Source organism: Salvia miltiorrhiza, chromosome 1, assembly GCF_028751815.1.
Source record: "Salvia miltiorrhiza cultivar Shanhuang (shh) chromosome 1, IMPLAD_Smil_shh, whole genome shotgun sequence".
NCBI lineage: Eukaryota > Viridiplantae > Streptophyta > Magnoliopsida > Lamiales > Lamiaceae > Salvia > Salvia miltiorrhiza.
Genome location: NC_080387.1, coordinates 71,632,479 through 71,654,360, shown reverse-complemented (window position 1 = coordinate 71,654,360; position 21,882 = coordinate 71,632,479). Strand labels below are relative to the sequence as shown.

At 36.9% G+C, this 21,882-nt stretch overlaps 3 protein-coding genes and 1 long non-coding RNA gene across 7 annotated transcripts; 2 read left to right on the top strand and 2 right to left on the bottom strand.

Moving 5' to 3' along the window:
* The first annotated feature begins 291 nt into the window (after nucleotides 1-291).
* Nucleotides 292-2,608, top strand: LOC131005796 (acyl carrier protein 2, mitochondrial). The gene is made up of 2 exons (XM_057932882.1): nucleotides 292-620; nucleotides 2,147-2,608. Exons 1-2 carry the CDS (start codon nucleotides 408-410, stop codon nucleotides 2,321-2,323), a joined length of 390 nt encoding a protein of 129 aa, XP_057788865.1. The 5' UTR covers nucleotides 292-407; the 3' UTR covers nucleotides 2,324-2,608.
* Nucleotides 2,609-3,350: 742 nt separating this feature from the next.
* Nucleotides 3,351-12,401, bottom strand: LOC131005795 (serine/threonine-protein kinase TIO). 3 transcript variants are annotated; one of them, XM_057932879.1, is made up of 23 exons: nucleotides 12,228-12,401; nucleotides 11,911-12,011; nucleotides 11,751-11,825; nucleotides 11,209-11,301; nucleotides 10,991-11,065; nucleotides 10,737-10,829; nucleotides 10,469-10,532; nucleotides 10,270-10,354; nucleotides 9,950-10,022; nucleotides 9,802-9,870; nucleotides 9,644-9,718; nucleotides 9,433-9,541; nucleotides 9,197-9,316; nucleotides 8,498-8,636; nucleotides 8,166-8,337; nucleotides 7,865-7,963; nucleotides 7,236-7,781; nucleotides 5,908-7,059; nucleotides 5,576-5,809; nucleotides 4,737-4,880; nucleotides 4,535-4,615; nucleotides 4,237-4,425; nucleotides 3,351-3,726 (listed from the first exon to the last, which is right to left on the bottom strand). In XM_057932879.1, the coding sequence occupies exons 2-23, from the start codon at nucleotides 11,998-12,000 to the stop codon at nucleotides 3,487-3,489; spliced, it is 4,017 nt and encodes a 1,338-aa protein (XP_057788862.1). In that variant the 5' UTR covers nucleotides 12,001-12,011; nucleotides 12,228-12,401; the 3' UTR covers nucleotides 3,351-3,486. The 3 variants fall into 3 exon arrangements, with proteins under 3 accessions (XP_057788862.1, XP_057788863.1, XP_057788864.1); XM_057932880.1 differs by having other exon boundaries at nucleotides 12,245-12,392; XM_057932881.1 differs by having other exon boundaries at nucleotides 9,433-9,538; nucleotides 12,228-12,390.
* Nucleotides 12,402-13,137: 736 nt separating this feature from the next.
* Nucleotides 13,138-17,324, bottom strand: LOC131005794 (uncharacterized). Of its 2 annotated transcripts, XM_057932877.1 has the most exons (9): nucleotides 16,787-17,324; nucleotides 16,483-16,545; nucleotides 16,282-16,377; nucleotides 15,909-15,959; nucleotides 14,895-14,966; nucleotides 14,700-14,758; nucleotides 14,251-14,338; nucleotides 13,954-14,144; nucleotides 13,138-13,497 (listed from the first exon to the last, which is right to left on the bottom strand). In XM_057932877.1, exons 1-8 carry the CDS (start codon nucleotides 17,108-17,110, stop codon nucleotides 13,989-13,991), a joined length of 909 nt encoding a protein of 302 aa, XP_057788860.1. In that variant the 5' UTR covers nucleotides 17,111-17,324; the 3' UTR covers nucleotides 13,138-13,497; nucleotides 13,954-13,988. The 2 variants fall into 2 exon arrangements, with proteins under 2 accessions (XP_057788860.1, XP_057788861.1); XM_057932878.1 differs by having other exon boundaries at nucleotides 13,138-14,144; nucleotides 16,787-17,241.
* A 974-nt stretch (nucleotides 17,325-18,298) lies between these two features.
* LOC131005793 (uncharacterized) lies at nucleotides 18,299-21,402 on the top strand. The gene is made up of 3 exons (XR_009095352.1): nucleotides 18,299-18,650; nucleotides 20,505-20,571; nucleotides 21,177-21,402. It is a non-coding gene; the product is annotated as an uncharacterized LOC131005793 (long non-coding RNA).
* The last annotated feature ends 480 nt before the right edge of the window (nucleotides 21,403-21,882 follow it).

The window sequence follows — 21,882 nt, the reverse complement described above, 5'->3', positions numbered from 1 at the left end:
CCCTTATAGCTCACTTCAAAATTCAGGTTATTCACTCTTTATTAATTATAAAAATTTACAAAAAAAAAATTTGAGGGATACAATTTGGTAGGAGTAACTTTTGGTGAAAATATTTATTTTTTAATTTGTGCGCAAAAAGCTAGGTTTAATAAAAATGGAAATAAAAAAGGCGAGAAAAAGGAAAGGCAGAATTGGGCCGAAAATGGGCTAGCTTATTTTGGTCAGGTCCAAGGGCTGGGCCCAAATAGAGACAAAAATGAATTAAATCGAAAAATTAATTAAGTAATTGGCGTTGCCCAATCTTGGTAAAACCTCTCTTAACTGAAAAACCTCATCGCCCTCTCTCTCTCTCTCTACTCTCTCAGTCTCTCTCTCTCTCTCTCACTCACACACGGAGACACAGAGAAATGGCGGCGAGAAACGCACTGCTGAAGTACCTGAGGGTGAGCGTGAAGCCGGTGCTTCCGTTCCAAAACCCTAGAGCAACCGGCAGCGGCTTATCGCAGCTCATCAGGCGCCACTTCTGCGAAGAAGCTAGGGGCTCCTTCCTCGACAAATCGGAGGTCGCCGATCGTGTCATTAATGTCGTCAAGAAATTCGAGAAAGTTGATCCTTCCAAGGTATTCTCATCATTTTTCTGTTTTGTTGTTGTTTATGCAGCGATTTTAGGTCATATTTATGTAGCGATTTTAGGTCATATTGTCATGTCATGTGCTTATTTCGTGTATTGCTGTTGCCTGTTGGATTGCCGTGAGAAATTGGGACTTATTTCGGAAGGTTTTTACTATTTTCGTGTAGTAATTTTTTGTCGTCGGCGTCGTTTTAGCCCTACGTAATTACATGAGATGTGAAATGGCTGTCTGCAGCTAGTGGGCATTGGCAGAGGTGGTTTTTTGATGTTTTCAGGAGATTGCGGTTATCTATAGTTGGCAATGCTTGGGTTGGCATTGGAGAAATGTGTTAATTACTACTGTTTGATGGCAGAGGTGAACGTGAAATGCTGCAATAATATCAATATGGGTATTTTGCTATTTTTATGTAGCACTGTTTGTTGGTTTGCGTCAATTTTCTAGTGTTTATTGGTGAGGATGACTTCTTGTTACTTTCAGGTAACTGTAAATACTAATTTTTGGTACTACTTGGTTGGGATTGGAGGAATGTGTTAATTAGGGGTAACAGATGAAATGCTATGAAAAGTGGGGTTTTGTGGGTGCTCTAAATTAGAGAGATAAAAAGCTAGTGGTCATTGACCTAGATGATTGCGAATGCCCTTTTTCGTAGTAATGCTTCTTTGGTGTAGGAGAAATGTGTTACATAATACTGCTTGATGGCAGAGGTCAACAGGTAAAATGCTATATATTATGGTGGATTGTGGGTGTCTGTGGCAATTGTAACATACTAATGTTTGAGATGGATTTCCTGAATGGGAAATATAACACCAAGACCACCTACTTTTGATGACATGTCTTTTTGTTTTAGAGCTTTGGCATGATTAAAATGTTATAGGCATGAGTATTTCTGTATTTTGATTCTCCTTTGATGGTCGTCATACTTTGTTTAGGTGCTATGCTAATTTAGGCCTGTTGTTTCGTTCATGAATGTATGCATTGGTTGCTACTTGGTTTCTTAAAAGCAAACACAAATATGAAGAATTTGATAGATTGGAACTCTACTCTCCACTATTGTTTTATTTTTTTAGCATTTAGATTGAAAAGTTGGTTGATTTGCCACCTTTCCTTAAAGTAAATAAGCCTTTAGTATTGTGTTGTCAAAGATTCCTCGATGAAGAATTAATATTAGCCTTGCTATGTTTCTCTTTCTTCATTCTTTATTCAACCACATTCTTCTTCAACATGTTTATATCATCATGTTCTCCAACAGTAGGAAAATGAGCTTTGATATGGAAATGTATTTAAATTATTCTCCAATTCAACTAGTTATTAAAATGATTTCCACAACCTTACAATTTTATAAGAACTATCTAGTTTAGACATTTTATAGAGCATTAGTATTTTGTTATATATGTACATACAATAAAATAAAAGCTGAGATTCAGACAAAGTAATTGTAGTGTTTCTTACATTTTCTTAACCTTGTCTCAAGGATAATTTATGAACTTTGCTTTATTGTTGAACATGCTGTACAGGTTACTCCAAATGCTCATTTCCAGAACGATCTTGGTCTGGATAGTTTAGACGCTGTGGAAATTGTGATGGCGCTCGAAGAAGAGTTCCGTTTTGAGATTCCAGACAACGAAGCAGACAAAATCAACTCCATCGATCTTGCTGTTGACTTTATAGCATCTCACCCTCAGGCGAAATAGAAGCAATGGCTCTGGCTTTGGCCATTTTTTTTTCCTTCCTCCCTACCTAGACTAGCCTTCTAATGTTTGAGAATCCCCCTTTTAGAGAAAAAGGGAAACTATTCATGGGTCGAGATCCCAAATCTTCCCTATATGTTGAATATTTTGTCATGGATTCTTGTCAAAGTGCTTCTTGCATTAGCAAGTTATGCTGGTTTTCTTCTGCATGATTCCTGGTGATTGGAACTACATGTGAAGTTCAATAATTGAAAAGAGTTGTTAACGGTTTAACTCCGTTTCCATCTATTTTATATCTTCAAAATCTCTGCCTCCTTCATTCAATGAAATGTTGGAAATTGAATGTATTCCTTTGGTTCTTGTTGTTACCCTAATATTATAGATACTACATTGAGCTAAATACTCCATCCGTCCCTCATATTTATGTATTTTTTTTATACGTCCCTCAAATTTATGCATACTTTATTTTTAGACGTTTCCTTACTATTTAACAATATCTTCAATGTAAGACCCTTTTTTCACTATCAATATTCTAAACAATTTTTCATTAAAATGGATCACCTCCTTTTCAGGGAGAGCTAATGCTTGTTGGGTATTTTGGTTTGCCACTGCTTCACACCCAAAACAAAAAGAAGGGAGCTACATCTGAGTGAAACTTGGAGATGGAAGTCTTCTTTCGTTTCTCGACGGTGAAGTAAGACCAAGCTCATGAGCTTATTATCCTAGGTCGGAACAAGTTGATAGGATCCCCTTTGTTACGTCCCCATGTCTCCCGTGTGGGGACATGGAGGCGAAAAAAGGAAAGAGAGGGATGGGGTGTCATAAACGCACCTTAATTGACAAGAAGATTTTCCTTCAATAATAAATCAGAGATTCGAGAAATTTAGTGGTTATGTAACTTAGGTCAGATAATAAATCAGGGATTCAAGAAATTTAGTGGGCGTGGATGTATGTGTAACTTAGGTCAGGATTTGACAGCACTAATAGAAATACATACTGACATAATTTTTTTCTAAATGAATTTTCATGATAGAATAAGTTTGATGCTATATCACTTTATTGTCAAAAGAGGTGAGCATACAGTGGCACGTACTGTGAAATAATTATATACAAGAAGAAAAATGCAGTATTATATAGAACAAGTAATTAGCAAGAAGTGCATTTCATCACGATTCTGCTTTACTAGTGATGAAGGTTGCATAGTTAGCTATGTTGGATTCCGGTGATTGCCGGAGCTGCACTATAAGCGGGAATAGCTCCGACAACCGGATGAACTGCCGGCACAGCGGATAAGCAGACATCTTCACGAGAGAAAACAAAGCTATCTTTAGAGGAGACTCGTTTATGGCGTCTCTTCTCGGGTTCAATGCTGCCGTTGAACAATCTGCCACCACCTTCAGCAATGCCTGAAACAACAACCACAGCTCTCTATATCAAAACAAGAAATCAACTTCGAAGAGCATTTGTGTTTAATACATGTAGATTCAATCAATGAGGAATAGCACATCAAAATCAAGATGTAGTTTTGAGATATGGAGTTTTATCAATTTATGCCCAAAAGATAGGTTTGTCATGATGAGCAAATGGCCTCCTCTAGATGTGGATTCAATCATCCAATCATCATGGAGAAATATCACATCAGTTTCAAGACAGAATTTAATACATGGAGTTTTATCAATTTAGATCCGAAAATATAGGTTACAAGTATGAAAGCACTTGTTCTTTTCTATATGTGAATTCAATCATTCAAATTTAGTTTTGAGATGTGGAGCTTTATCAATTTAGATTAGAAAAGATAGCTTACTATCATGCATAGGCCAAATTGATGGCATTTTACTTATCCAAGAATCTAGGTGTGTATTTCCAAATTTTCTCATTTCTTTATTTTCAGCATGCAAAACTATCAGAAGAAAAACCTGCACGGCTCCCTTGGAGACTATGTCCTCACAGAGACGGTTGGAGTTGCGAACGAGATTACTAAGAGCACCGGCAGCATTTGCTTTAGTTTTGTCTTCCTCTCCTGCAAGCAGCAAATTTGTCAGCTGAGGGATGGCTCTTCTGAGTTCATCATATAACGAGTCATTATGATAGGCTGCATTCCCCACCTGCACAACAGATATATACATTCAGTGTTTCTGTTTTTGTACTATTGCTTTTTGAATTTGCAACAGAATGAGATAACTAGAATGTATTATTAGTATAGAAAACACTTACAGCAAAACAGGCAAATTTTCTCGTCCGTTTGTCAGGATCAGCGCATCGATCAATAAGGAGACTGATGATATGATGTTTTGCCTTCAAATAAAAATTTATGTTAGTCGTGAGCGGAATTGGTGGGAGTAATCTTGTCGTTAGGAATCCAAAACACTGCAAAACTTAGGAGGCACAAGAGAATGGATCTTGTCAGCATGCATACCAGTAAACTATAGAAATAGGAGCTATGACGGCACATGTTTCCTATAGCACTGCAGGTCTTGGCACGCAAGTTGGAGTCTTCATGGGTGAGAAAGCGCCTCAGATCTTCCAAGATGTCAGCCGCATCGATGTATTCATAAAATTTCTGCAAGAAAATATGTGCTTTTATACATATGCTTCAATAAATCCAATGATAATGCATGTCATAATAACACTGTAAATTATGCATGTCAACCCAAAAATAATTTAGTAGATAGAGCCATTAAGGTAAATCTTTATGCTTCACAAGATGGTGACGAAGGTGGCTTCAGAGTTAGAAGATGATCCCTTTTAAACTCAGGTATAAGTAGAGGAAAAGAAAAGAAAAGAAAAGAAAAGAAAAGAAAAGAAAAAAATCCATTGTCCTTCTTTAACTATTAAAGGCAACGAGGATCCACTCTAGATTACCATCAGTAACTAAAGAGCTTTTTTTTCACCCTGGTCCAAACTTCGACTCTCATAATATGAATAAGTCAAGATGAAGCTAGACAGAAAAAACAAAAATAGTAACAAAATCATGAAAATGAACTGAAGTGAAGGAATGTGGACAAAGCTCATATTCAGACCATTCTGAAATCTTTTTGGGGTTCTCTCAACTTAATATTCCTCTTAAACTAAAGCAGTTGTCAGTCACTGAAAAAGAAAGCAGCAAATGAAAGAATGGAGTGAAAGTATTATTCATAGACCTCAGTTGCTCAATTGATATATAAGAACTAGCGTAAACTATTCAGTGTCAAACCACATATAACAGTCGAATACATGAACAACCACCATGCAAGCAGAAGTTTGCGATAGCAATACCTTGTCCATTCGAGCCAAGTCTGAAACAATCATAAGAAAGTCTAGGGTGACTTCCCTAGGGCAGGGGCTATTAAGCAACATTTTTGCTCTGGTTGGCTCCAGCAAGCCTTTGCTTATAAGTTGAACAGCAAGTGGCTGTTGGATACATAGCTTGGCAATAAATGCAACTGGCCTTGCTATATCTTTCAGTTCCATGTGGTCCAAGCATCGGAGGATGATTGTTGGGACTTCAACCTATAAATGCACAAAACACGTGAGATGAATGACAATCTTCTAAAGCAAATCCTTTAATATAGCCTCTACAGTTAAAAAATAAGGCGTCAGAAACGGACCTCCTCAAGAATCTGAATATACTTTTTCATGCCTCCCTGTATTGTTCTCATCATGTCTCTGTCTTCAACACAAACCCTCCCTCCAGGAGAGCCCATATTCAGGACGTAACCACTATTCACTGAAGCATTAGCAGAAGGTAGACCAGGTGCACTTTGTACAGCTACAAAAGGGAATGCTAAAAAGTCAATTACTGCATTTACTGTCTCTCTCACACCATATGTCCCTCCCCCAGGTCCAGTCCAGGATGTAACAAGCTTAAGATGAGAGTCCGATATTAGATCAGTAATGCACTTGATGTGTTCAGTCCTCAGCAAAATCTGACGAAATGTCGGAACTCCACCAGAAAGGCATTGACATATTGAAGAAACAGTCCACACAACCCCAGAAGGTGATAATCCGAGATCTTTTCTGTAGCCAGGTTTCTGAGAACCTATTGAAACATGGTTAGCCAATAAATCAATGAGAAGCTGTGGAGCACCACTTGCACATAGTTGTTGCACAGCCAGAGGTCCTCCCCAGTTCAGTCTAGACTCCAACAACCCAATAGAGCCATCCCGGATGCCATACCTGCAAGGAAGCATTCCTCTTGGTTCGGTAAGGTTCGTGACATTTTCATCACTTGCTGGACCTTTGAGATGGTCGCACAGAGTTGCTGTTCGTGGAATTAATGGAAGAGCCATTTCAGAAATGGCATTTTCAACCAAAGTCCCCTTCTCAAGAGATAGGATGGATGCAAGAGCAAGCATGGCAGCTGAACAGGAAGGTTGCAATGACGACTGCATCCTTTCGTCTGAAGAAATATGGTTTGAAAGGACAGAGAGACGAGTAAACTGCTTTTTTGAAGATGTAGTCAACATGAACAATGCAGAATTTCTTCCAGATGATTTCAAGCACTGAGCAACTGCCGCAAGGACAAGACATGAGTTCATAACCAACGCATTTTTATCCATGACCTTGAGTCTTGAATTATCTGCTTCTGCATCATTAGTCTCTTTATTTGAAGCAGTACACAGAGATAGTACGGAGAAGATCTCCGAAACAATTGTACCATCTCCACCACCACTCACAACTGTAGTTGCAGGTAGTTTGCTTGGTAATCCACAGAGGATGTTCGTGATAACATCATTGTGCATGCAACATCTCAAAATAAGCTGAAAAACAGGGCAATCATCTATTATCATAGATAAGAGGAAATTGCCTAATTATTCATATAAGAGAATAACAACAAGAAAGTTTGGGTTAAAATCAGAACCAAAGAACTATGACATGAACAACCTACTTCGAAGAAATTTATCATTCTAGAAGGATGCTCAAGTAAAATGGATACCTGCATCCCAGCACAGAGACCTATCTCATGACGTTGGTGAAGACAAAAATATATAGCAACCTGTACGGCTTTTGACTTAAGAAAAGCTCTAGCGATAGAATCAATGGCTTCTCCTAAATCTCTTCCATATGATGGTGCCTCATCAAAGTCCTTAATATCAAGGCGAAGTAGAGAATGGCTCCGCAAAGAGTTCAATGGAAACAATACACATCCTTTCTGAGAAAGAAGTTCAAACGCATCAATGAGTGACCAAATTCCCCTGCAGGATTCACAGGCAGCTCGCAACAAATTTGTTGATCCTGATATGAGACTTAGGCCAGAGGACTCCAAGGTCAAGCACAAACAATTGAGTACACCTGAAGACTTTGCATGATCCAGAATTTGTTGAATAGTTTTATTTACTGGCAGTGAACTGGAAGCTGCATCAAGGTTTGAAGTGACTGCAGATGCTCTTAAAGATTGTGCAACTTGAGATAACATGACTGCAACACATGATGTGCACTCGTAAAGAACTCTTCCAGAAATTTCATCACCACAACCTGCAACCTAAAGATTTTATAATATGAGATCTTAAAGAAAGTACTTCAAATTATCTGCTTGAAAATAGCAAGTAAGACCAAGAAGCTAACCTGTGCATATAATCCGACAATGGCAACCCAATGCCTGAAATAAGGATCACCAAAACTACCTCCACAATTGTCTAGCAATCTTTTAATGACTGAGAAGCTCTGCAGATAAAAGCAGAAACATTTAAGCAACAAGCTTGCTAGCTAACAACTGCCTTCAACTATGTGATCCCCTCAGAGCATGCATATTGAAGTCCAAAATTCTTTGATACAAGTGCAAGATTATAATTAAAAGACAAAAAAAACATACACACACAAGTACATTCTCTAACATTCACTATAGTACAAGACAATAATGATATACCTTCGCCATCAAGTCATTCCCATCAGATATTTTCAATCGAATTAGAGCGGTATTGAATCCAAGAAGTTCATTAATCATTTCATCCATAATCCCCCTTGAACTGATAGCTCCTGCGCCAATTAAGTTTGCAAGAATTCTCAAGGACTGGTTCAAAGTCACAACATCCTGATCCCTGAAAAAGAAATATGAAGTAAAACACAAGGCAACTATGAAGCTCACCACATACATAAAAATGTATGTACGTGTGTGTGTTCACATAGCAATGATTAATTCCACAAAACATTTATGGATAGAGGAGGGAACACTATAATATGAGAAACTAATTAATTTACCTGCAGGAGGTTTGCAGTCCATCAGAGAGTTTTTTAAATGGTAGCAGAACGGCTGACAATGCTTCATTGTCTTGACCAATCATTTTTGCACCCTTAACCGTTCGGGAATTATTTTCTAAACGGTCCAGCACTTGGCAACCTGAACATAGAAGAGGTAATCCAAAATTATGATTCCATCAACTAATTAAGTAGACCATATTTTACCTAAAAATACTAAAGATGGTAACACCATTAGAGATTTGGCAGGATACAGAGAACAGAAATGGACAACAATGTAAAAAGGGCACAAGGATACTACCAAAAGGGATTTGCGCCCCATTTATGAGAACTTGAAGGATCTGAGGTCTTGAAAAGTGTGCAACTAAGATACTAACATAGTACCAGAAACAAAAAGAAACCTAGGCCTGTTGAAAGATGTACTAATGTTTCTGAAACCATGGAACTTATTTGATTGAATAATAATTAGTAGTTGGACATTTCTTATCATCAATACAATTATTGTTCAGAACATTTTAGAAACTGTTGGACTAACATTGTTTATTGACCAGATAATCATAAGAAGAAGATTAACACAAAAATGGGCATAGCATAAATAGAACATAAGAATTGCCACAGATGCTACTTGACAGTTCCGCAAAACAGTACATTGTGGGAAATGGTAAAGAAAATTCAACGAAAGAAAAGTTTTATCGAACTTACCTGACTGTACATTACCGCCCTGACCGAGAAACCCTGGAAACTCCTCCTTTGGCTTCATATTGTTTGTCGTAGAGATAGCACTATTGGTATGAGGATCCACTAGGGAGCATGGATTCCTACCTACAATCACATATCATCAATCAAATTTACTAATTACCATTTGGAGAACGATTGTGATAACCATTGAATTTGCAGCATTATCTTCACTGCTTCAAAACAAAAACAATAGAACCTACTCTCTGGACTTGCACCCGTAAATCCACTAGGCCTTTGAGCACTTTTTTCTTGCCTCACAGCTCCACCAAAACCTCTTGGAGATGCTGTTGTCACAGAGCATAACTCCTGCTAATTGTTGTTGATCAAACAAACTTTTGCATTAATACACTATCAAAAAGCTAAGCCCAATACTGCCAAAGGTATATTTCTACAGAATTTGTCAATACTCACTTCCATTTCTGCAGAAGCATCTTTAACAAATGGATGTTCAAGAAGAGCAGGCCATGTCAGTCTTTGCTGAGGAACCTGTTCCATTAAATCAAGAGCATGATAAGATATGGAGGAAAAACAGAAAGTTACTGGACGTATATTTACAATTGCAATCTTACCTTGTTAAGCAGCCCCTGTAAGAAACTTTTGAAGTTTATGCTCATATTGTCTGGATACTTAACTGGATCCTACAAGAAGTACGTAAGACAATTAATCATCTCGTGTGACGATAAGCAAATTGACAGGTAAAAAAGAAAACCACAATACCTTAATGATGTGCCGTATAAGTGCATAAACTGAATTTGTATAGAATGGAGGTTGGCCAACAAATAGTTCATACCTGGAAGGTTTTTAAGGAACATTAGTGAGAAAAAGGAAGTAAAAACTAGGTGAAAAACATGAGGGTCATTTAGAAATGGATTTAGGACGGGAAGTCCTGAAACATAGCCCATTAATATCTTCTTTCTATTGCTTAGCATAGATAAGAAGACAAAATCACTTGATTTTGGCGATTTTGGCATATATATAAGTCAGGAACATAGTAAATTCTAGACATTCTGATATACAAAGCATGATGTATTACTTACAAAATAACGCCAAGGGACCACAGATCTGCAGTATGGTTGTACGGTTGCTCTCGTACTAATTCCGGCGCCATGTACAGAGGTGTTCCTTATATAAATTTTGGGAGCAGAAAGTCAGAAGTCATTCATCAAGCAATTAGGCAGGGATTGCAAACTATGACAGCGGATAGAAAACCAATGGGTTCATGTAAAGTGCCCTTACCTTTAATGGACCTCAGGACTACAGTGTTTGCAGACATTGCACGTGCAAATCCAAAATCGCAAAGCTATTTACATTAAGAAGCATAAGAAAAGAAACCAAGAAGTCAGGCTACTGTTTGTTATGAAGTAATAGCATAATTGATTTTACAGAATAATCAAGGGCAGCTTGTGGAATATACAAACTATGATACGCGTGTACACTTGAATTAAATACAAGTTTTTCGTTTACAGAAAAATGAGAAAAAACAAAAGCTATCAGGAAAACAGACCTTCACAATAGAGCCAGCACCAATGAGAATGTTTTGTGGTTTCATGTCACGGTGAATTATACGGTTTGAGTGGAGATAATGCAATGCTCTTACCTGAAACATAAACAGCACAATGTTGAAACAATGCATTGAACACTATGGACATTTGCTCGATTATTTCATAGAACAATATTGTCACGTTCCATGCTGAGTTAAAGCACTATCAACAACTTTCAGAAAATCCAGAGAGATTCAAAGTCTGATAATTCAATTACCAGCTGTTTCGCAATTGCTTGAACTTGTTCTTCAGGAAGACATTTGTCATCCTCCAGAATTTCAAAAAGCTCACCCTGCAATCAGATAAGCCTCATAAATTATCCATGCTTTCATTTTCACACATTTGGCAGATGATCAACTGACATCTAAGATTAATCATACGCTATACAAGAGAAGAACTAATGGATTGAAGATAGCCAGGGAGAGTAATAATTACTTGTGCAAATTCTGTAACAACACAGAACTCTTGTGGGCCTTCAAATGAGTCCAACATTGCTATAATATTTTCATGCTTCAATTTTCTTAGGATCTGCAGTGTCACCAAGATAAAAGTTAGCACTAAAGCATAATTTTAACAGCAGCCAACAACTGCAAAGTTTGAAGACCTAATCAGGAAGAAACATATCGAATAGAACTCTGTCACAGCATACTAGAGGCGTCCATTTATAACTTCTCATCTCAAGTAGTTTATAAAAAATGTATGGATGGGCAACAGAATGCAAGTTTATTCTTTATCTACAGAGGAATAAGAATAGGAAAGTCACGATTCTCCTTAGAGAGCTAAAACTAGAAAATAACTTCATGCAACTCATTTTTATTATTCTGTTTACTTAAAATCTTCAGCTAATTCTTGCTAGCAGACTTGAATATCCTCACGCATCAACAAAAGATCATATGGTTATCTACAACTTTGCTCGATTGCATATTCTCATATACTATTTGAACCCACAATCACATAAATGAATGATAAACATATACCTCTATTTCCTGTCTCAAGTTCAAAACATCCTTCTCACTTTTTCCATGTTTAGGAATAAACTTCATCGCAACCGTCTGTAGATCTCAAGAAGAAACAGGATTACCACTAACTTCCAAAAAGATTAAGCATCCATATACAGAAAGCACTGAACAGCCGCACCTGACCACTGAACTTCCGGCGCCCTTTGTACACTTTTCCAAATGATCCCTCGCCCACAAGCTCGATAACATGATAATTTTCAACACCCATAATCTCTATACCTACAGATGCAAAATTGAGATGCAAATTATGAAATAGATATCATAAGCAACGATGATGGTAGTGACCACAATACCTATTCGAAAGATAATTAAACGTATACACTAGCAACAACGCTAGTAGAACAACGCTTCATCACTTTCTCTAGCTCACTGTAAATTATTAACTGAACGATGACTGCGAAAATTCAAGGAAAAAATTTCGGATTTAGACAAAACCTGAAGAATCCTTTCACCTGGAAAAACGTCTACTCGAGAATTATTGAATTATCGATTAAACTCGAGAATGGAAACTGTGACCTGCGTCTAGCAGACTGTGTGTGTGTGTTGAGAGAGAGAGAGAGAGAGAGAGAGAGAGAGAGAGAGGGAGGAATGCAGAATTTGAAAATTGCATTTCTGTGGGTTTGTGTTTTTTCCTATTTGAAATAATTCAAAATGGCGCTGCCGAAAAATCAACTATCCGTTTACGACACCGTTGCGTTATTTATTTATTTTTATTTCTATTTTTTTGTGCTCCAAAAAAAAATATACTACGTATTTGAAATACACGGGAAACTGGGAAAGGAAGGAATTCTTATTTTTTCAATTTTTACTGTTGGAGAATACAAATTTAATTATTTTTATCTTTTGTATTATTTATATAACAGTTTCACGAGTAATTGGAATATTTAAGATATGAAAGCCACAAATCGATGTAATTGTGAAACATTAATTTCGAATTTCCAAAAGGTAAATTATTAAAAGAAATGCTATAAATATTTACGAACATATCAATTTCCATGTCAGTATCAATAATCAATTAGTTCATTTTATAGTCTAAACTCTAAAGTTTGTTATTTTGTTCATAAATAAATCACACTTTTGATATTTGATGTTAAATTAATTCGATTTTCAATATGGACTGAACCCATTTTTTGATACAAGAGAGTCGTATTGAAAACTGAAAATCTACAAACATTGACTTGATTGAAAATTTTAAATCTTCAGGATCCTCCCAAAGCTAGTGACTCTGTACAAAATTACTGTGGAATTCTCTTTAGAAAATCAATAATTCTCTTTAGACAATCAATAAAATTACATTCTTGAATGCAACACACACCTGAACAAAAAAAGGCCACATAGATGGTAAAAAAATCTGATTTTTCAATTAAAAATATTTTCAACTGACATTCAAGCTCACTGCTCCTTAGGTCAGAAACAAGGAAGCACAGCAGACATAAAGTTAGATGCTAGAAACTAGTTTAAGAAGAAGTGCAGAGTCGCGTCTCAGCACAAAATAAGTATCTACTTGTTTTCTGATGACTTAAAGCAACATAACGTCGTTTTGCTGGAGGAGCACCCTTTTGGGTTCTTTGGGAACTACCGAGTTATCTCCCTTGATGAATACAAGCCGCGCCTTCTCTAATGTTGGATGAAATGCTACTTGGTGGAGTATATCCTCTTCGAGATTAGTGATCTTTTCATCAAATAGTCGTATGCCTGCAACAACCTGCAGTGTTGGAAACAATATCATACATCAGTTGAACAAAGAAAGCACAGCTTATTTGTTTTAAGACAATGATTCATAAAATCATGCGCAGCAATATCAAAACAGCATCCCTATGGCAGTTCACCTCCAACAGGTAAAAATACCCTCATCATGTTAGCTCTAGATATTAGTAATCAATCAAATGGGATCATAATCCACAAACAGGTCGTGATCATGGATTCAGTATAATATTGTTGCTCAAGTATAATGGTCTCAGATTCTAATATATCAGTCATTCAATGCTCCAAACTTTAACCCAAAGATATAAACTTCCTCCGCAAGAAATTTCATATTACCCGGCCAGCCAGCCCCTACACAAATCCCACTAAAGACACGCCAAAATACAACAAACAAACGAAAAATACAAAGAGGCTTAGAAGAACTAAATGAAAACTTAAGAACATATAGTATAAGTACCAAAAGATATGTTCTCTTAAACCATCTGCCAATAATTAGTTTCTTCTTCGCACTGCAGGAGCCTGACCACGTCCTGAAATTGCTTGTGGACCTTGCGTGCCTGGTTGCCCAGTAGCCTGTTCCTCAGGCATGTTCATGGCTTGAGTCATGGCATTCATGAGTATGAGCCCGAGAGGGATCAAGTACATCCACTGCAGATACAAAGACAAGCACAAAATTGTATTATAGTTTAAGCCCTCATGGAGAAGTAAAATTAAGCAAATTCCACCAGGGTGAATATTTAGCATTTATTCTTACATATTTAGCCCAGAAGGACCTCTCCGGAGGCTTCAGTTCTTCACCTTCTCCGTTCTCTCCAAGTATTGCTTCTGTAAATACTGGAGTTCTGCATCAAATGTTAACTCCCATTATGATATCATCAAATCAGAAGTGCAGCAATTAAGACAATCTCATTATTTTCCACCATATTTAAGGGGATAATAATGACTTTAAAAGATAAGACTAAAGAATATTAAATAGGCTTAAATTCAGCAATTATATACTAGCACATTAACGCCCTCCAACAAAACAACAGCTATAAAGTGAAGGCTAATCAAATTCAACAATCAGATTAAAGTGCCATTGTTTTGAGGACCAGTGCAAAATTGACTACAGGAACTCCAAAATATATTACATAAAATATGTATCTGAGATGATAAACTTAATAAATCATCTTTATAGGCAAAGTGGAGATGAAAGGATCTTACCTAAGAACCTCATTACTGTACTTCAAAAGTGTATGAGAGTTGAAAGACCACTTTGTAGGCTGAAAAAGAAATGGTGAAGAACAATGCTTCAGTAGTCAGTATAGTTGCAGTAAAACTAGGACTAACTGGTACAATCTACGATAAAATGAGCATGGAAAAAATTAAAAATTAAAAGGGTTTTAGGATCAAGCTTACAGGTCTCAATACACGGGGATACTGGCAGGATCCAGGGGGGCCATAATTAACACCCAACACATTCACACCGTCCTGCAATAAAGTGATAAGAAAGAGTAAGCAAACCGTAACGAAAGAGTTGGTTATTAAAACTCAAATATCGATATCTACATCAGATTGTCAGAAAATAGGGTTTCAGCATCCACAAATTTCAAATCGGGACTTGTATTAAGCAAAAAACCCCAAATAGAGCTGCTCTAAGAACTTGTGTTTCAAAAACCTTTCAGGTAAAACCATAAGCAGAAGTTTGTACACAGTATTAAAAAATGTAAGGGGACAGTTCAGCCAAATGGGGCCCTTTATTTGATTCCTAGATTAACCTAAGGAGGCAAAGATATAGTTAAGCTCATCATCTAAGGGAGCTCTGACCTTACAAGTCGCAAGAGAGAGAGGAACCAACAACTCATGGAACTAAGTACAATTCGTTCGCTTACTATATTTGTTGCCCATATTATCTTATCTATAGCTTTCAAAGAAACTAAAAAAGGAAAACAGAAATAGGACAAATACAACTAAGGACTAATGCTGCCCTAAGCAGAAATCACATTTTAAAACCAAGCATCAGGTAAAAATAAACCTCAGTCACACTAAGCTCAAGAATGATTGCCATATGCATTGTCCATAATGCATATGTAAACAAAGGATCATACTAACACAGAATTTAAAATTTAACTCCACAAAGTTGAACTTGTGACATTAACTTCAACCTTTTCAGTTGTGACAACATGAGCAATGGGTATGGGGATATAGGCAACTTCGGGTATCAAATACGAACCTTGTGGCCCTTATAGAAGAAACATTGTTTTTTCTTTTCTTTTTTCAGGATGATTAAATTTGGTCCCGTAAAAGGTTCCAGTAATTCCTTAATGACAGATGCCAAATGAGTCTCTTAATAGTTAATACAAATATTCCAGCATATTATACAAGAGTAAGTATCCAAGTACAGTTGTTCAACATAAATTTAGTTCGGATTACCATGTTTATGACAAAATGTTCGTCCAATGCATCCCGCTGTGAAAGACATCTCTGCGGGCAAATTTTGACAATTAGTTATGACATAGTCCGACCCATTATGGAAGTAGCTATAAGCCAAAATAAGCGAAAGATTCACGGAATCGTATTTTGAATAAATTGCAGCAGAGGAGCATAAATTGCACAATGACACTTCCTATCATTATGAAAGTAGGCAAAAACACACTTCCATAATACACCTACCCAAAAAGATGTTTCATGGTTTCTTTATAGACAAAGACAACCAATCTGCAGCAGCTGAACAAGCACGCAAAACAAAGTACCGAACATATTTGGAACTACACATATTGAACGTTTACATTCACTCTAAACTCACCGCCTTCACAGATGAAATGACGTACTCTCTTCCAGGCTGGCTTAGCAAGTTTGATGGTAGTCTTATCTGATAGAAGTCATCTCCTTCTATAAGTCTCTGTATATTTTTTACAACAGATGCCACCAAGCTTAGCAGAAACATAAATTTTGAAAAATCCCAAATTCAATCTTCGAATGATAGAAATTATAACGAATATGTTACTTTGAAATTCTCCTTATCAGTCTGACTCAAGGCATTCCTCGAGAACCGAAGCTTCGTTAGCGTCTGTAATCAATCACATCTCGTGAGATTCGACAAGATAACAGTTTTTAAAATATAAATAAGCGGTACCAGCAAAAGCAGATACAAAAAAATTCAGCCAAAACAAATTTCTATCAGATTACATACCAAAATATTCCCCTAATTCGGATTACCCCACCACAATTCATATCAATTCGCTAACTAAAATCCTCTCCACTGAAACCTAGTAAAGAGCAACTCTCTATGCACAAGGTACTGTGAATACCTGACCACCATTCGGCGACGTCTTCAGGCGAGCGGTGAAAGTCCCGGCGGGCGAGAAATCCGAGTCCCCGAAGGCGTGCTCGAGCTGGAACTGGATCTGGATCTTCGAGTCCGGATCCGAACCCGATTCCGGCGAACGTCTGCGGGCCGTAGTGACGGGCCGGGTTACGGCCGGCGGATCGGGCAGCCGGCCGCCCTCGAGACCGAATTCGTCGTCATCGACAAGGAGTTCGTCCGATTGGAAAGCAAACGACGTCGTGGCGAGCAGAAGGAGGATGTTCAGAAGGAAAAAACAAGAGAGAAATTGGGGGTTTGTGGTCGCCATGATTGATTCAATCGATGATTCGTCAGTTTGCTGTGATCGAGAGTGTGTATGTATGTATCTGTAGACTGTAGAATTGGGGTTCGAGTAGAACTACAAGAGATTTTGTTGTTTAATAGTACTAATTTTCTTAAGTTTGGAGTAATACTTTTCTTTTAAATATTTTATAAACGATTAGATATTATAAAACTATAGTCAAACACTCACTGATAGGGTTGTGATATTTAAGCTCTTTCGATAAATTGGCATTTATTGTTGATACTAATGAAGATGATATCGATAAAGTTTATAAAGCAACGGTATGGTTTTATAATATCTTATGATCTTTCTTTTGGATCTAAATTTGATAATGATTGACTTTTTTTTTATATTGTTTCAGAATGCTGATTTTGTTATATCGGTCGTGAGTAGCAATACTGGTTTTAAAATTTCATCCATCGTGGCTAATCTTCTCAAAGACAAGTATTGTGATGGAGCTGCGATTATTACGAACACATATATTAATGCTAAGGGAGTTGGTGTACTGAGTGGGTAAGTGTATAAATTGTGTCCTTAGGTTCTTGGAGTATCTTCTTGTGATATGATATACTATATTTTGATCACTTACAGCTTTGCAATTCACCAGTATCTGGTGAGGATGACACTTCTCGCGTTTCTGGTGTGGAGAAGCGCGTTTCTGGTGTGGTGTAATACCCGGGCTTTTGATGACGTGTTTAGTTGCTTGAGTTTGAGTAATTAGGGTATCCTTTGTTTGATTATTTGTACAGAGATGAGGAGTTATATGAAGTTTTCTTGTTTTTTTTTTAAAGATGTTGAGATGTTCTTTTGATGATGTTTGGATGATGTGAGATTTTATATCCGTAATTGAGTTTGAGTATTTGAATAATTCGAGATAATTATTTGAATGAGAACGGTGAACTCGGAAGTGAAATCTGAGTCCGTTAAGACGTTTTTGAAATTTTTGAATTTTTGACGATGAATAGTAAAAATACTGCTATTTCGTCTGTTTGTCGACTTTCAAAATCTTACGTGCACATCGTCGAGAAATATTCTTAGTTTTTCGATACGAGTCCAATAATGAAAGTTTTTATTTTTGGACGACGAGTGAATAGTAAATCGGGATTTCTCGATAAACGAACCGAGCTCGTTTATCAGAATTTCGAGAACGGGCATGCGTTTTCTATATTTATATAGAATTACGAGTGTAATGAAAGTGAGTAGGAGTTGAGAGGGCGAGTAACGAAGAGTATGGGTAGTTAGTCGTTAAGACGAGACGAGACGAGACGAAACGAGATATTTAACGACTAAATATCTAACCTACCCTACCCCTAACCACCCCCCAACCGCCCAAACCCCTTTCCCCTCACTTACTTACGGCTGTTAGCAGCCAACACCCCTCACTTTTAATTTTTAATTATCTCACACACACTAAACACACACACAACTCACGCATATCTCCATTGTTGAGGAGTTGGAGCTTTTGAGCTCCGTTTTGAGCGAGAAGACGAGCCCCGATCATCTTTTCGAACACGTATCTAAGTAGGTAAGATCTCTACCTACGTTTTGATGGTTTTCTTTTCGATTTTCGTCGACGTCGAAAAACGTCGATTCTCGACTTTATTTTGAAACGACGTCGGATCGTCGTGAAATTTTAGTATGTTGTTCTTGGGTAGATGTTGAGCATGTTTAATGAAGGGAGTAAGAACGGAACGAACCGTAGCTATGAAACCCATGAGGGCAGCCCCGTTTTTCACATATTAGCTTGTCTTTCGATTTTTGTTTGATCGTTTTGACTTGATATTTGTGCTTAAGGGTATGCTAGAATCGATATATATTAAATTCGTATTTTTCCAAGCACGAAAATTGTATAAGTTTTTAGAGTATGATTATTTAAATTCGTGAAGTTTGGGACGTTGCATAATGAATATTATTGCGTATATGTGTTCTACGATATCACATGAGCATGCTAATTGATTTACAATTTATGGATGATAATTGTTGAACGAAATTAAAACTGGAATTCTGTCAAACTTTTACAGCAGTTTCAAGCTTATGTTTCGATGAGTTTTCATTGCTTGATGGCTCTGAAATTTTAGTATGTTTATCTATGATATGTGTATTTCGTCGCTGCAAAATTTCATGTCTTTTGGATGATGTTTGGTATTTTAAAGATATTTTGAAAAAAATCCTTGACAGAATCTGTCAACTGTTGGTAGACTTCACAAAAACGTTTATATCTATTAATCCATGAAGGATTTTGCATCACCGTTTTTTTTAAACGAAACTAGACTTCGATACTTTTCTAAAACAATAAGATTTCGATTTTTATGACCTCTGAAACAGAGCAGTTTATTATTTCAAAAATGCCCTGTTCTGCTGTCATATTTTTCCAACAGTAAAAGTGTATGAGTTTCATTATTTATTTGGCAGATCATATGAACGTTTTCTCTTGTGAAATTTTAACCAAATCTTCAAGGATACCTTTAGTTTTGGCTGATTAAATTTGATGGAATTTTATTAAGGTTTGCCTTGGTTTCTAATGGCCTAAACAAAATTGGCAGAAACTGTCAATCTTTGACAGCCTGCACTAAAAGAGCAATATCTCCAAAAACCTTTAACCTTTTTGGTTAACTACCATTTTTAGAGTGAACTACACTTCATGGAGTTTTTGAGATCAATTGGTATGAGAGTTTATGATGATTGAGTTGGTTGTTATGAATTTTTAAAGATGCACAAAAACAGCAAAACTTTCTAGAAAATAACTTGATTATATTTGTTTTGATGGATGATACGATATGACTAAATGGTGTGAGTTGTGAGAGTTATGATTAACGCACATAAATGTTGGTATCTGACACTCGAACAATTGGTGTCGAGTATAAATGATAGTTTACTGATAAAGAGTTTTGATGATTTTGAATTGTTTGGTTTGCGTTGAAAAGATGTCAAGATGTTAAGTTTTGAGTCGAGAGACGAGTTCACGTAGTGAGATTCACGCGTTGAAATCTCGTGGCTGACATTATATATGAATAGGTCATGTCGAAATTTTTAGTGAAATTAGAATTTGAGCATAGTCGATTCTTGTTGACCCGTGACTCAAATACATGCCTAATGGAAAGTTTAACTTTCTAATTGGTTAATTAGACGAGATGAGAGCGAATAGATCTGCTAAGAAAGTGGACTTTTCGATGTGTTAAATATTTCTTTTAATTGAAGCGCTGCTAATTATAACATAAGGATGTTATAATTAATGACTAATGACGAGAGATAATAATTGTTATATTGATTAACAATCAAGAGAGATGAACATTAGAGATACTAATGTTTCATAAAAGAAATTAGATTATTAATCGAGGTTTCTTTTATAACTTCTCACCAATTCTTCATAACGATGAAGGTCCTTTTGGGAAGTAACGACTTGAGGGAGAGAGTGACGTTACTCATTGATACAGAGACACAACGAGGTGGGCATTACTTTTACTATACGTATATAGAGATCCCCTGCGTGTCGTAGGCCTCTTATACGAATGAATGCATGAGATGATTTAACTGTTAATTTCAGTTTTATATATATCTATCAAATGAGTTTAATGTTACATTTGAGCAAGTTATTTCGTTACAAAATATTTGAGTTAAAGTTATTTCAAGTATTGTCTTGCCATAAAATGTTTAAATTTTAGTATGATATCTATCTGCTTTGGCTTTGCCAATGATGCAATCGAATTCGGGTCCTGAGCAGTTGATAGCTATCCTGCCAGGGCTAGTGTACACCAGTGACCGTGAGTCATCTAGCGGGTTGGCCGGTCAAGTGACCGTGAGAGGTGGCCACCTCTCCGGCACACAGTTTCAGATATGATAGATTACAAAAGAACTTAGTCTGATCAGACGAACTTTAAGAATCACAAATGAACTTAGTAAGCTTGGGCCTTTTTAGCGAAAAACTCCCTTGCTGTACTGATTATGATGGCATGACAATTTACAGTTTTGAAGCATGTATTTTTATACCTAGGCATACGTGCCCACTGAGTGCTTTTGTACTCAGCCCTGCATATGTTTTCTAAATGTGCAGGTTGAGCTGATGTGATGATGGTGCTGCAATGAGCGGAGTCTCCAGGGTTGTTAATAAATAGTTAACCTGTCTAGAATATGTCTTCATACATATGTCTAGCTACTTTCCGCTGCAAGATGTTGTTGATGTTATAGTATGTTATGTCATACTTTGAGTCTTAAGAGAATGGTTTCATATGATGTATAACTTGATTAATGATATTAATTAAGTTTTATGTTGTCTTTCATAGACTGTTCAAAAGAGTATTAATGAGTAAATACGACGATTTTTCTTAGGTTGAGTAAGATTTACGGTTTCAAATGACGCCCCTTTATTTCCCTTATTCTTTAACCCCATCCCTAGTCGTAGATCACTCGGCTTAACTATCCTTAGTTAAGGCGGGCTGTGACATGTGGAGAAGGACAATACTGATTTGGAGGATGATACTTCTTATAATTCTGGTACGAAGAAAGATAATTCTGTTACGGAGGATGGCACTTCTCGAGTTTCTGGTATGGGAGTTTCTGGTATGGAGAAGGACGATAATATGGAGGATGATACTTCTGATAATTTTGGTACGAAGAAAGATAATTCTGGTACGGTGGATGACACTTCTAGTTCGGAGAAGGATAAAGGGCATATAACTGTGGTCAATCATGGTGAATGTAGTGCACTTATTAAATATAAGTGTAATGTTAATGTTTTTGGCCATGGAAGCTATTTAGAG

Excerpts from the sequence above, each read along its gene's own strand:
- LOC131005796 (XM_057932882.1), top strand. The coding sequence starts at position 408 with ATGGCGGCGAGAAACGCACTGCTGAAGTACCTGAGGGTGAGCGTGAAG. Across the intron at positions 621-2,146 it reads AGAAAGTTGATCCTTCCAAG|GTTACTCCAAATGCTCATTT; the intron begins GTATTCTCATCA and ends CATGCTGTACAG.
- LOC131005795 (XM_057932879.1), bottom strand. The coding sequence starts at position 12,000 with ATGGGTGTTGAAAATTATCATGTTATCGAGCTTGTGGGCGAGGGATCA. Across the intron at positions 10,830-10,990 it reads AAGCAATTGCGAAACAGCTG|GTAAGAGCATTGCATTATCT; the intron begins GTAATTGAATTA and ends TTTATGTTTCAG. Across the intron at positions 3,727-4,236 it reads TCTCCAAGGGAGCCGTGCAG|GCATTGCTGAAGGTGGTGGC; the intron begins GTTTTTCTTCTG and ends TTGTTGTTTCAG.
- LOC131005794 (XM_057932877.1), bottom strand. The coding sequence starts at position 17,110 with ATGGCGACCACAAACCCCCAATTTCTCTCTTGTTTTTTCCTTCTGAAC. Across the intron at positions 14,967-15,908 it reads AACATTTTGTCATAAACATG|GACGGTGTGAATGTGTTGGG; the intron begins GTAATCCGAACT and ends ACTTTATTGCAG. Across the intron at positions 14,339-14,699 it reads TACAGTAATGAGGTTCTTAG|AACTCCAGTATTTACAGAAG; the intron begins GTAAGATCCTTT and ends CATTTGATGCAG.